The sequence below is a fragment of the Hippoglossus hippoglossus genome, chromosome 5, assembly GCF_009819705.1.
Source record: "Hippoglossus hippoglossus isolate fHipHip1 chromosome 5, fHipHip1.pri, whole genome shotgun sequence".
NCBI classification, from domain to species: domain Eukaryota; kingdom Metazoa; phylum Chordata; class Actinopteri; order Pleuronectiformes; family Pleuronectidae; genus Hippoglossus; species Hippoglossus hippoglossus.
Genome location: NC_047155.1, coordinates 20,026,109 through 20,038,397, shown reverse-complemented (window position 1 = coordinate 20,038,397; position 12,289 = coordinate 20,026,109). Strand labels below are relative to the sequence as shown.

Below are 12,289 nucleotides of genomic sequence, written 5' to 3'. Positions count from 1 at the left end.
CCAAGCAGATGCCAGGAGGCCATTTTAAGCACTCCATTTTCCTGTGGGTGTTTTTTCCACCTGGCAGGTGGCGAGCCAAAGAAATCATTACATGAGACAGGAGAGGGGAGGAAACAGGCACACCTGTGGTTGCGCCTGGAGCCCCACCTCCATTCTCCGATCACAATCCCTCAATCCCGCAGGGGAAGGTGTGGCACAGGGAGAGAGACAAAGGGAGGAGAGAAAAACGGAGAGGAAGGAAGAGATTGAGGAGGGAGATTTAGAGGCCTCCACAACAGTTGACTGAGGGCTAAGTTAACCTTTTATTAATCAAACGCACACAAAACAAACTGGACCTGGCGATGCTGGAGGGCTCTGAGAGGCTTCCAGGAGCGGCAGTGGGCTTCCTGTGTAGCACAAACAGACCACAACCCATTTAGGCAGATGACACAGGACTATTTCTCTGTTTGTGTGTGTGTGTGTGTGTGTGTGTGTGTGTGTGTGTGTGTGTGTGTGTGTGTGTGTGTGTGTGTGTGTGTGTGTGTGTGTGTGTGTGTGTGTGTGTGTGTGTGTGTGTGTGTAAGACACAGAGGAGATTTACACTGTAAGAACCACAGACAGTTGGGCTGACAAACACAGGGGAACACACACAGACACACACACAGAGAGAAGGCCCTCAAAGGCTTCTGGTTACAAATCAGCGGAGACCTAACACTTAAAGACAGATTGTCAATACTGCACTTGCCACCATGGAAATTGATGCGGGACTCACAGTTTGTTAAAGGCCTGTCTATTCATCACTGCTGTAGTGAGTGCATTATTAACTCCCCTATAACTAATTATGTGTTATCTCTTGTCACATCTACAAAGCCGTGCCTGGCATGACATTTAATTACAGCGTCCATTCAGCATAAAATGAGATGTTCATATGAAAGTGACACATACCTCCGAAAATCTTTTGTGTGCTCCTTTACTTTCGGCAGCAGTGATGATGGATGAGCTTCTTACATGTAACCTGATGTTTATTTATACTTGCACTCATCATCCTCCATGATTGAAACTCAAGCTCTTCCCTCACCTCTGTCGGGGAGGGGGCTATTTGCTGGAAATGACATCATGACAGATATAGATGGAGTCACGACCATCTTTTAGGCCATCGCCGTGCCGACCCAAAAGAGAATGACTCATCATCTCATTTGTCGGAAGACACGCTGCGGGTAATGTTTAGTGTTAACACGTGATGGATTTCACACCAGGGCCTCGGAGCAAGACGACAGGGGGGAAGTCAGAAAGACAGAAAGAAAGAGGATGGGATGAGGAAGTGTGTGTAAGTAGGACAGAAAGAGAAAGAGGATGGATGGTGATTTGTTTTTTGAGAGAGAGAGAGAGAGAGAGAGAGAGAGAGAGAGAGAGAGAGAGAGAGAGAGAGAAAGCAAAGAAATCTATACCACCTCTCTTCAAAGTATCTTAAACACACACACACACACACACACACACACACACACACACACACACATGAACAAGTGGAGTTGCAGTGCATCCTGTATCTCTTTTAATCCTTTTTCCACTCCCCCCCCTATTTCTTTTCACAGGACCTATCAACGCCATTCCTTGCTGCTATTTATAGGAGACCGCTGTCCCCCTGTCCCCCTGCCTGACAGTAGATCTGTGTGTGTGTGTGTTTCAGAGGTGAACCTCAATAAACCAGTACTTCTCACTCCTAATCTCAAAGTGTGTGTGATCAGTGAACAGGATATATGGTAAAGCCAGTTACAAAGATAGGTGCGTGCATGTGTGTGTGTGTAGGGTGAGGTGGATGAGGTTGATTTATCCCACCTGTCTAGTTGTTTCCGGTGCATGTGTTTCGATCCACAGCTGAAATGTATTCCACGAAGGCCTGGGAACACACAAATCATCCCTGGAAAGTTGGAAAGTGTGTGTATTTATTGCTGTGAATGTGTCTGTGCATGTGCTTGCTAATTGTAGACACTAAAACCGGATATATTGAGGTTCCTATTATGCCAACACGTGGTCGGGCACAGTACAGCTGCTTTGCTTGCGTGCTGCAGTGCACAGACCCCACAGCTCTGATGGAAGGCCACGGTTATTGATTCATCTGCTTTGTGGCCCAATCAGCAACTGGCACATTGGGTCTCAGCACCATTGTCTTTTATGCATTTTAAAGGGGTAGTTGACGCTTTTGGGGAAAGGTGAACTCATGGTCGCCTTTTCTCGACAGAAATCAGTGATCAACAGGGAGGTTAGCTTAGCCTAGCTTTGTTACTAAAAGTTGGAATGTGGAAACAACATGGATGCTGCGCTGCAAGGCACATGTGTTTTGCGGGACTAGTGCAGTCACTGAAAACACAGACTTGTCGGGGAAGGTTTTCTAACCAGAGGGACACTCAGTAGAGCACATGCCTCTGTAAAGGCCCTAAAGTCCCCTTATGAAATCACATTTAAATTCACTAGATCCTGATTTTTATTCAGAGCTTTCATCAAGATATATGAAAATCCACCAAAAATGTTGAGGGTTCCTTCTTGGGTCAAGCCCCACCACTTCTCAAAATTTCATAGAAGTCGGTTTAGTAGTAATCCTACTAACTAACAAAATCAGACGAAAACATAACTAGTAGTTTAGGCGTTACTTTTTCTAACTAACTTATCTATCGCTTTTAGATAGATAGTTCAACCATTTTCCTTTTATTGTTATCTAACTAATCAAAGCCACTCTACGTGGATAGCAGATGCAGATTTCCCATTGAGATTATTGGAGACCCCACTGGGCCATAAGCAGTCCTCGTGTCACAGCCTCAATATGATGTAATCATGGATGGATGTCAGCTAAACCATCATTTCAATGTAATTAAATCAACACTGTGTCACATTCAATTTCAGTTTCATTGGGTGTAAAAGAAGAGGAGGTCGGGAATGGATTTTTTTGGGATTGATTGTTTGACAAGTGAATGTATCAATGAAAGAACTAAATATACAGGGAGGCAGAAATAACATTAGAAAGAAAAAATAAGAAGGAAAGCAAAAGTAAAAGAAACTGGATGACAAGGTGAACAGGACATAACAAGCAGAGACTGTATGTATTCCTTTGTGATTCAGCAAACTGTATGTTTCTGTGCATGTGTGTGTTCAGCTGTGCAGTAACAGAGGGAAGGGAGGAGAGAGCAGAGGGGATCCATTGTGCCTCAGATTGTCCTCTTCTCTGGGAAAGTGGAAACTCAACACTCCTCTCCAGAGGTCTGGTTACCAGGTGAGAGAGGAGGAAAGAAAAGGGGAAAACAGAGCGGGAGAGCGAGGCCGGGGAGAGCCACATAGGTGAGGAGAGGGAAACAGAAAAAGGAGAGTCAAGAGAGAAGAAAAGGACCATGGGAGTTTGGGCATGAGAGCTGGAAACAGAGATGGAAATTGAGAGAGGGAGATCAAGAGATGAACACAGAGATAGGAGGAAACTGCAAAAGAAAGAATAAACAGAGAGGGTCTCAGAATTTTGGTTTGAATCCCACTAGACTCCAAAATCAAAGTGCAACAAATATCGAAATGTATTGCGTGTTGTGTTCGCTCCTCACATGTGGCCTGTGGATAAAGTAATGATGTGGAATTAGAATTATATTATCAGAGTTGTATCCCTCTCTGCAGAGAAACCCCAGCCACAGACGAATAAAAAGATCAGATCGTGACCTCAGCTAAAGTAATTCAACTTGTATTAAGCAAATAACAGATATGAATGTCAACACGTCTCAGCGTAATAATAAAAAATCACTGCTGTGGTCTTTTCCACAAACAAGCTGCACCCGAACCAGTGACGGTGCTTAGTAACTTAGTTATAATATGACTCCTCCTGGTGGACACTTTTGGGACTGTACCAGAATTACCTCAACTTGACATGAAACAAGCATCACACAGATTGTATTTCAAAATGTACGTTTAATTGATTTTGTCACTTTTTACTATATATATATATATATCTATATATATATAGATATATATATATAGTTAATTTATTTTCTTACAAACACAACCTTTAACCCTGAACACCGAAGTTTACAAAGTACAAAGTCGAGGTATGCTATCTACATAGAAGTTCTAACTTGATGTTGATCTTTAAAGATGTGCACGATAGGAGAATGATTTAAAAATACAGATGATTAAACTAAGATGGAGAATAATTGATGCGACTTTCACACAAGGAAGCCCACCATCTTCCTTTTTTATTTTTTCCACACTGAAAACCAAATAACTTATTAAAAATTCCCTTTTTTTACATCATCACATGCGTCATCACGATATGAAATCAGATCTGCCTTTCTCTATTCACCTTTGTCCATTATTCAAGGTTTATTTGGTCGCAGTCAAATGTTAGAATTACATTGTAGTTAACTGTTCCCTGATTTGTTTCAATGTTTGTTACTATCAAACAGAGAAAGCTGCAAAACAAAAATAGAGAGTGATATCTCAGAGACCTTTTTATCTTGTACAGTACTATTTTGATGTGTTCATGAAAGTGAAAGGGGGGACAGGGGCGAGGGGGTTTGGGGTTGGATGAGGGGGTGGGGAGAGGATTACAGGAGTGACCATGTGTGTTTGACAGGAATGTTTTTGTGGATGGCTTCTCTCTTTCTCCCCAGATATTGTCTGGAGTGGATTGTGGAGGCGGTAGCTCTGAGAACAGCTGCTTCTGACAAACACTGCGTAAACATTATGTGTGTCAATTGGGGATTGAGTGTGTGCATGTGTGTGTGTGTCTGTTTGAGTGGGTGGTAGGACACTTAAATTTGCTAAGAGGACACTAACCATCTATTTATTAACCGTTTGGTCTGTTTTGGACAAATGACCCACAGCCACTGATTTTAAAGTCATCGGTCCAGAATTAAAAAGTAGATAAATTGGCCCATTTTCTATGTCTTTTTGACGGAAGCATCCTGTTTGTACATCAGATTGATATTGACCTCACGTAATATCGAATACATCCCCCGAAATGCCAGCTTTGATGAATGTATGAGTGAATGAACTGTATTTATGTTCAGCCATGTGCATGCATGTCTGTTTGTATATATATCTATAAATGTGCGTGCACATGTGTGTGTGTGTGCATGCACTTGTTTGGGGTGTGTGTTTCCATGCTGGCAGGCAGATATCACTGTCCTCCATTATAAGCATAGTCTGCCTTGTTGTGCATGACCAGTCTGTTCTCGACGAAGTAGAAGCTGTCCGAGCGAGTCTCGTACGGACGCTCCACCATCTGACGGACTGCAAAACAGACACAATACGGAAGACAGTAATTTAAACAAATGTGTTTTTTAGTGTCCATGCAATTATAATCAATAAATGTATGAAAACAAAAAAACACCTTGGGTCAGTTTTATTGATTCAGCACTTGCAATATCCACATTAAACACTGAAAAGTCAGTAATTGTGGTTGTAAATCCTCCTCTCCATACTGGTCTCAGCTTCCTAACTACATTACAAAAGATTTGTCTGAGGTAGTTTCAGTCTTTTTAATCACAATGTTCCCCCTTGTGTTTTGTGTTTCACAGCAGAGGAGTTCTTTCTGGTTGTCACAAGTTGCTTTGTTGCTGGAACAAAACACAGATAATAAAACACTGTGACCATTTATACAACTCAGACACAGGGCCCTGTTCTGCATATGTATATAATGAGATTATTGTGTTAAAATTTTTACATGGTGATGATTTTAGATAAGAATATGAAGGTTATTGAGAAATAGTTATGATCTGCTGATTTAATTAACACAGTATTATCACCTATATTCATAGATGGTAATTTATTTTCAGCTGCTAATCTATGTGTTTGAAGTACACAAACATTTGAGTATTGAAAGACAAATGAAGCGAGAAAATACAACATTTAATTTGACCTTAAAATGGGAATTTGCTATATTTGATTAAAATTGATAAAGCCACTGGATTTGCCTTTGAGACATTTGAAGAAGGTTTAATTTTCATAGCAGGCTGATGATGATTGCCCCGAATAACTACCTTCCTTCAGTCACAGTCAATTTAGATTCAGTGGTTCGGTAGATTCAGTAGTAATATGCTCATTTTTACACTGATGAAGGTGTGGATGCATAGTAGAAGAAATTAAACCAGAAACACCGTGAGAAGAGAAATCAAATTAGGCTTATGTCCATGACTGTGTTGGCCCAGTGCAGGTTGAAATGATTCACAGCACACCTGCCACACAGATTCACAACCACATGATCAACTCTCAATTACAGCGTATCAGTGGAGCGTGGTTTCAACTCTCCACTCTTTCTGTCATTACTGAAAACAGGAGCAGAAGGTAACATCGTCCACAATCAGCAAATCGATCTCTTAGTTGTTTACAAAGAAGCTAATTAGCTGGATGAGAATGACAGGATTATTGTAGCCAAAAAAACACCATGTTAGTTTATTTTAGTGTAATTTCGACTTTAATAATTCCCATTTGAAGCAAAGGGCCTTTAAATTTCACATTAACTTTACAGCATAGTGTAGTAGGTAGGAATCGCTTTATGAACCATAAGTAGAGGAGAAATTATTGCCGTTATAGTTCTCAGCATTCATAAGTCATGTAGATACAATAACTACAATAAAAAATATATTGAATCTACCCTTTAAGAAGAAATAGTAGTTTTAATATGACCATTTTTCTCATTAATATGAATGGTCATAAATCAGTAAGATCATCTACTTTATAGAATGTCCTAAGTATTGTTCACAAGTTATTGATTGACATGAATTTTTCCACATGCAGACATCACCATGGTGACATAATACAGGATATGTTGGATAGAATGAAATGCAGACGAATGGGTTGAAGAAAAGTGTGAATGTCATGAGGGATTTGTTGCCAAATTATGATGAGCCTAATGTAAACTTAATGTAAATCTGATGTAACCTAATGTTTGCTTTTGTCAATGTCAACTGCTCCACTGTGACACATGACGAGGAAGGAGTCAAAGATCTCCTTTATGGCAATACTTTGGCATAATTATAATATTATAGCATTTTCACAATAGTATAGATCATCTCTTCTCACCTAGGCTGTCAGACAGTTGAGGGAACTCATAGATGTGCTCACAGGTGTTACGGCTGTTTGGGATACAGAAGCCAAAGTCAAAGTCAAAGCTCTTCAGCAGGTGATCGCGGAAATAGTGTCTTTCAATCATGCGGAAGTTGTTGAGCGGCCGGTTTCCAACTGTGAATTCCACCCTTATAGAATAACAGGGAGAGAGAGGAGACGTTACAACAGTAGGTCTTGAGTAATCATAATGGTATTGCAGCCAGTATCAGTACACAGATTGAAAAATGTGTGTGAGTGTGACTAGGTGACTGAGGACAATGCTGCAACTGTCTTCATTGTTTGATGGAACAGGTGAGTGTGTTTTTTAATAGCTGTGTGTTGGTGAAGTGTGAGTCACCCACGTCGCTCCCACAGTCCTCAGGCGCAGGAAGGCCGGGGTGAACTGGTAGCGCACAAATCGGCCTGCGCTGGCGTCTGCCTCTCTGTTCTCCTCATCATCCTCTGAGAGACACAACCGAGGAAGAAGACATTTAACATCATTCACACACAGAGGTGCTATCTGTGATCAGAACAACCAGCAGTTTCTGGACCTGGTTAAAGGCTCAGAGTCTTTCATTTTAAGCTAACTAGTGCAGAGCCCATTCTAAACATGGTTGCTTTCTTGGCCTGTGTCAACGCTCTAAAGCTACTTCAGAATTATTCCTTGTCATTAGTGAGTCTTCCTCAGACAGTTCTACAATATACTGTCACCTTTTATTGTTTGTGAGCTGGAAGTTGTGTGTAGAGTTTTTATAGGGTCTATGGTGCAGAGTGAAGCAAGACAACTTTGAATTCACCCTACCTTGTTTATCTGCAATGAAGATTGCCTAGTCAATGTTTTTCATAAAATGAACTAAAATAATATATGAATTTGCACTGTACTTCACTGGGCCATTAGCAATATGCCAAGTGTGAAGCAGATTAAACGGTTTGCAAAACATGTGTTCCACATACAGACAGACATTTGTGGATTTAGTAGATAGATAACACTAGAGGTCAAACACTATGGTAAAGGAAGCAGCTAATGAACACAATACCTGTATTTGGTGGTTTGGCAATCTCAAAGAGGACGGTGCCCGTCTCCAGGTCTCTGATCTTAAAGCGCACAAAGTCTATGTTGTAAATATTGTCCTCGGGTTTACACAGGTACCCTGCAACAAGGACAGACACATGGCCGGAGTTATAAACACAAGCCATTGGAGTCAATATGTACACTGTTCAAGCACAGACATGCTGCTCTGTCGATGCACAAAGGTTACATGCAAAACAGTGCGTTGTAAAAACTCAGATGACGTTTTGCTTACACAAGCTGGGACAAGGCTTTAATGATCAACGTGGGGCTGCTCTGAGTTATACAAGGAAATACAAACACAATAATAATATACTGTGTGAACTAATGGAGGCAACAGAGAGATTAAAGACACTGATCATGGCTTCACAGTTGAAACCATGTGTGGTTTTCTCATCAGGGGAAATGAAGCATAGCATTACAGTTTCTTTATTTCCTTCCTGATATCAAATTTAACCTCAACAGCTGTAACTGTGGTCTAGACAGATAGATAGATAGATAGATAGATAGATAGATAGACAGACAGACAGACAGACAGACAGACAGACAGATAGATAGATAGATAGATAGATAGATAGATAGATAGATAGATAGATAGATAGATAGATAGATAGAAAGTACCACACTGATATACTCTGTACTCTGATATATTCTGTATTCAGCAACACTCCTGCCAGTGTTCTGTGGAGTTGGATGTGAGTTTAAATACATAATATCTCAGTGATTAACTGAGAGTATTTAATATCCTGAGCTGCTTCAAACAGGATAACATATGTTTATACATGAATGAAAGATCGTGTAATGGCGTCCTACATTTGTTTATGATGTCAGATATGTATTCTCTCCTCGTTAGAACAAGTGTAATATAACAGCATATTCGTCTCCAACACAAGCAGACGTCATGTGTACATGTGATCGTTTCTGATTCTCGGACTCATTATGTTCAGATATAATTCAGCCTGAGCCCCACATCAAGCCCCGGTGGTAAACCACCACAGAGAGTCACTCAAACCTCGCGTCGCCCCCCGCAGTCCCAGCACGTCCTCCGGCGAGATGTGTCCGCTCCGCGCCCGCAGGTCCTCCTCCGTGACGGGCCTGCTGTCCACCTGGCTCCTCCGGGACTTCAGCCTCTTCAGGACCCCTCCGCCGGACTTGCGGTCCCGCGGAGGAGCCGCAGTGCCGTGCCCGCTGCCGCTGCCGCCGCCGCCGCCGCCGGAGACGTCCTCAGCAACAGGCGCGTCGCTGCGGGCTTTGGCTCCGCTCATCCTCGACTCTCTTACCGCGGCTCCTCTCCGCTCCTCTCCGCTCCTCTCCCGCTGGAAGCAGCACCTTCGGTCGGTCTGTCCGTCTCCCCCTGGCTCCCCCCGACAGACGCTTCAAGAATAAGATGGCGTCGCAGATGTCGAGTGGAGAGAAGTGTCGGTGAACGGTCAAGCTCCAGTTTTAGTAAACACATGCTGTACAGTTGCCATGACAACTCGTCCGCCGAGCCAGAGGAGGAAGGGAAGAAGCGGTTCACCTGAGCGTCCACCAGGGGGAGACAAACGCAGCGCTGAAAAACACTCAAATGTCTTATGGTTTTTAGTTAAACCAAATTTATATATAATTCATAAATAAAACTAAAAGTCCGAACCTTTTTATTGTATTAAGTTAATTTTTCTAATTGTAGGCCCATAACTGAGGGCAGCATTTTTTTTTTACCCATACCATATGGTTGGATCATAGACTGTATATAAAGAAGTGGTGGGATGTATCAAAGTATATTTACTTCATTACTGTTCTCATGTATCTGTACTTTACTACAGAATATTTATTTTCAGGTACTTTTCACTTTTCAGAGCAGGCAGGTAATTAGACCAGATCTGTAGTATTCTCTATGACAGAGTCTGTATTACTCTTGTATTAAACTAAATTGACAGTAGGGACAGTTAATGACATAGGTGACCATTGCAGAAGAGAATAGGCTACAGACAGCAAATACATTTACCTTAACTATATGTATATTTAAAAGTATGTACTTACTTATCTTTATTCAAGTATAATAGTCAATGTTGTACTTTTACTTGGGTACATTTTTGTCTATTCATTTTAACTTTTATTTAAGTAAAATGTTTATACCTCATCCATCACATGCAATATTACCTTTCAACACAAATGACATTACTGCTCAACATCATGTGCAATATCACTCTTTCATTATAATGTGCTATATGTGTAATACTACTTTTACAATTTCATGTTCAATTTCACTTCCATTACTATCATCTACTGAAATATATTAATATCATGTGTAATATTACATTCATTATCACGTGTAGTACTCATTTGTCATTTGACTTCTTTTCCTATTTTTTTAATTCTAATATAATTTTGTTACTTATTTTACTTATATTGTTATATATGTATAGGCACTGACTGGTCCTCTCTTACTTCCCATTATACTAGATACTTCACTTATTTTTTCTACTATTATACAGTATTATTCTGTGTTATTGTAACTTTGGAGCAATATCTGGCATAGGAATGTATTATTAAATTTCAATCTTATTTTAACTTGTGTTATAACTATAACTATCTTATATTTCTGGTTCAAATCAAAGCCAAAAATTATCACCATGAAAATGTACTTAAGGCATCAAAAGAGAAAACATTAATTGAGAAGAATCTTGAATTACAGTGGCACACTGTTGTAACTGATTGAGATACAGCTAAGTTTATCTAGACAATTAGGTTGGCTGTTCCAGTGGTTCCAAACTGAAGGGTCACGGGATATGGTTGTAAAACAGATTAAAAGGGAATAGGAATTATGAGAACATAAGTTCTGCCACACAAACGTGGTCGTTCTTTGAAATATTTGATCATTTGATCTCTGGTACAGTTAATTGAATGAAACCCCTCAAGAGGTTTAGAGGGCCCAGCCTTTTGATGGGACTATCACAACATCTCAAACACAAGAAAAGGCCCCAAGTTGATACTTTTTTATGATGTGAAAACGTTTGGAAACATTTAATCCTGTTATAATCATATTTGTTTGTTCTATATATTTACAAAGTAACAAGGACCATTCAATCAAACACACACATTGGTAAATTCATCTGAAGTCTTATTTCTCAGATGTGCTGCTGAGAGTCACAGATCCCTTCACTGTCGCTGTGCTGTTTCCTGCTCTGCAGCGCGGGTAAAACAAATAAAGTTTGATGTAAATGGTGTGAGCACTTCCTGCTGTGAAGAAGCCTCGGGTCACGTCAGAACTCTCCATGAAGCAGGGAGAGCTGCAAGGATACAATTCCTTTTCACTCGGAACCTGTTTATCCGGTCAATTGAACAACGTACTGCCGTCAAGCTACTGTGAATTCCCAGGCCACTTAAACTCTTAATTTTCAAAATAAAACGAACAAAAACCTACTGTAACTTTCCATGTGCAAAGTTGAGATTTCATTTCATTTGCGCTCCAATCACCATTCTCCATCCATGACAGTTTCCCTGCTTGATTTGGATAGGACCCATATTTTCAAATTTCACTCTGCACCATAGACTGTTTATAAAAAGCTCTGCACACAACATCCAGCACAAAATCAGTAAAAAGTGACAGCATATTGTAGAACTCACTAATGAAAAAAAAGGAATAAATGTAAAGTTGGAGCATTGACACAGGACAAGGGAACAGGCAGGTTTAGATTGAGCACTGCAATAGTGTTTGAAATGGGCATAGAAATTCAATCAAAGCACACATTGTATCAAGTAGGTGTAAGAGTAGTGTTGCTGACTGTAAATTAATGAATGAATCAATCAATAAATCAACTATTTAATCAAACTTTATTTATACAGCATCTTTCATGCAAGGTAATGCAGCTCAAGGTGCTTCACTTACGATTGACAACATGATAATAAGACAAACGTAAGAACAAACACAACAAGGGCAAAGAAAAGACACAATTAAAAACAATTAAAAGCAAATTTAGTCTAATGCACGCAGTAAAATGGAGATAAATAAATAAACAGATAGAAAAATGAATAGAATAAAATAGCATAGAATAGAATAGAATGGATGAGCTGATTTTAAGAGTGGTGGAATAAAAAACGAAATTAGGAAACTATAATAAAAGACTATAAGCAAAACTGAGAAGAATACAAACAGTTAAATACAAGTTGAGAACAAAAGAT

At 40.2% G+C, this 12,289-nt stretch overlaps 1 protein-coding gene across 1 annotated transcript; it reads right to left on the bottom strand.

The window, feature by feature from the left end:
- Window positions 1–4,902: 4,902 nt before the first annotated feature.
- Window positions 4,903–9,603, bottom strand: LOC117761696 (protein unc-119 homolog B-like). Its single transcript, XM_034585801.1, has 5 exons — window positions 9,138–9,603; window positions 8,094–8,207; window positions 7,419–7,518; window positions 7,033–7,205; window positions 4,903–5,241 (listed from the first exon to the last, which is right to left on the bottom strand). The coding sequence occupies exons 1-5, from the start codon at window positions 9,388–9,390 to the stop codon at window positions 5,129–5,131; spliced, it is 753 nt and encodes a 250-aa protein (XP_034441692.1). The 5' UTR covers window positions 9,391–9,603; the 3' UTR covers window positions 4,903–5,128.
- Window positions 9,604–12,289: the final 2,686 nt, after the last annotated feature.

What these genes read in the sequence shown, in the direction of transcription:
- LOC117761696 (XM_034585801.1), bottom strand. Translation starts at nt 9,390, where the DNA reads ATGAGCGGAGCCAAAGCCCGCAGCGACGCGCCTGTTGCTGAGGACGTC. An exon ending in ACTGCGGGGGGCGACGCGAG is followed by an intron (nt 8,208 to 9,137) that starts GTTTGAGTGACT and finishes TCCTTGTTGCAG; the next exon opens with GGTACCTGTGTAAACCCGAG. An exon ending in CTGAGGACTGTGGGAGCGAC is followed by an intron (nt 7,206 to 7,418) that starts GTGGGTGACTCA and finishes TTATTCTATAAG; the next exon opens with GGTGGAATTCACAGTTGGAA.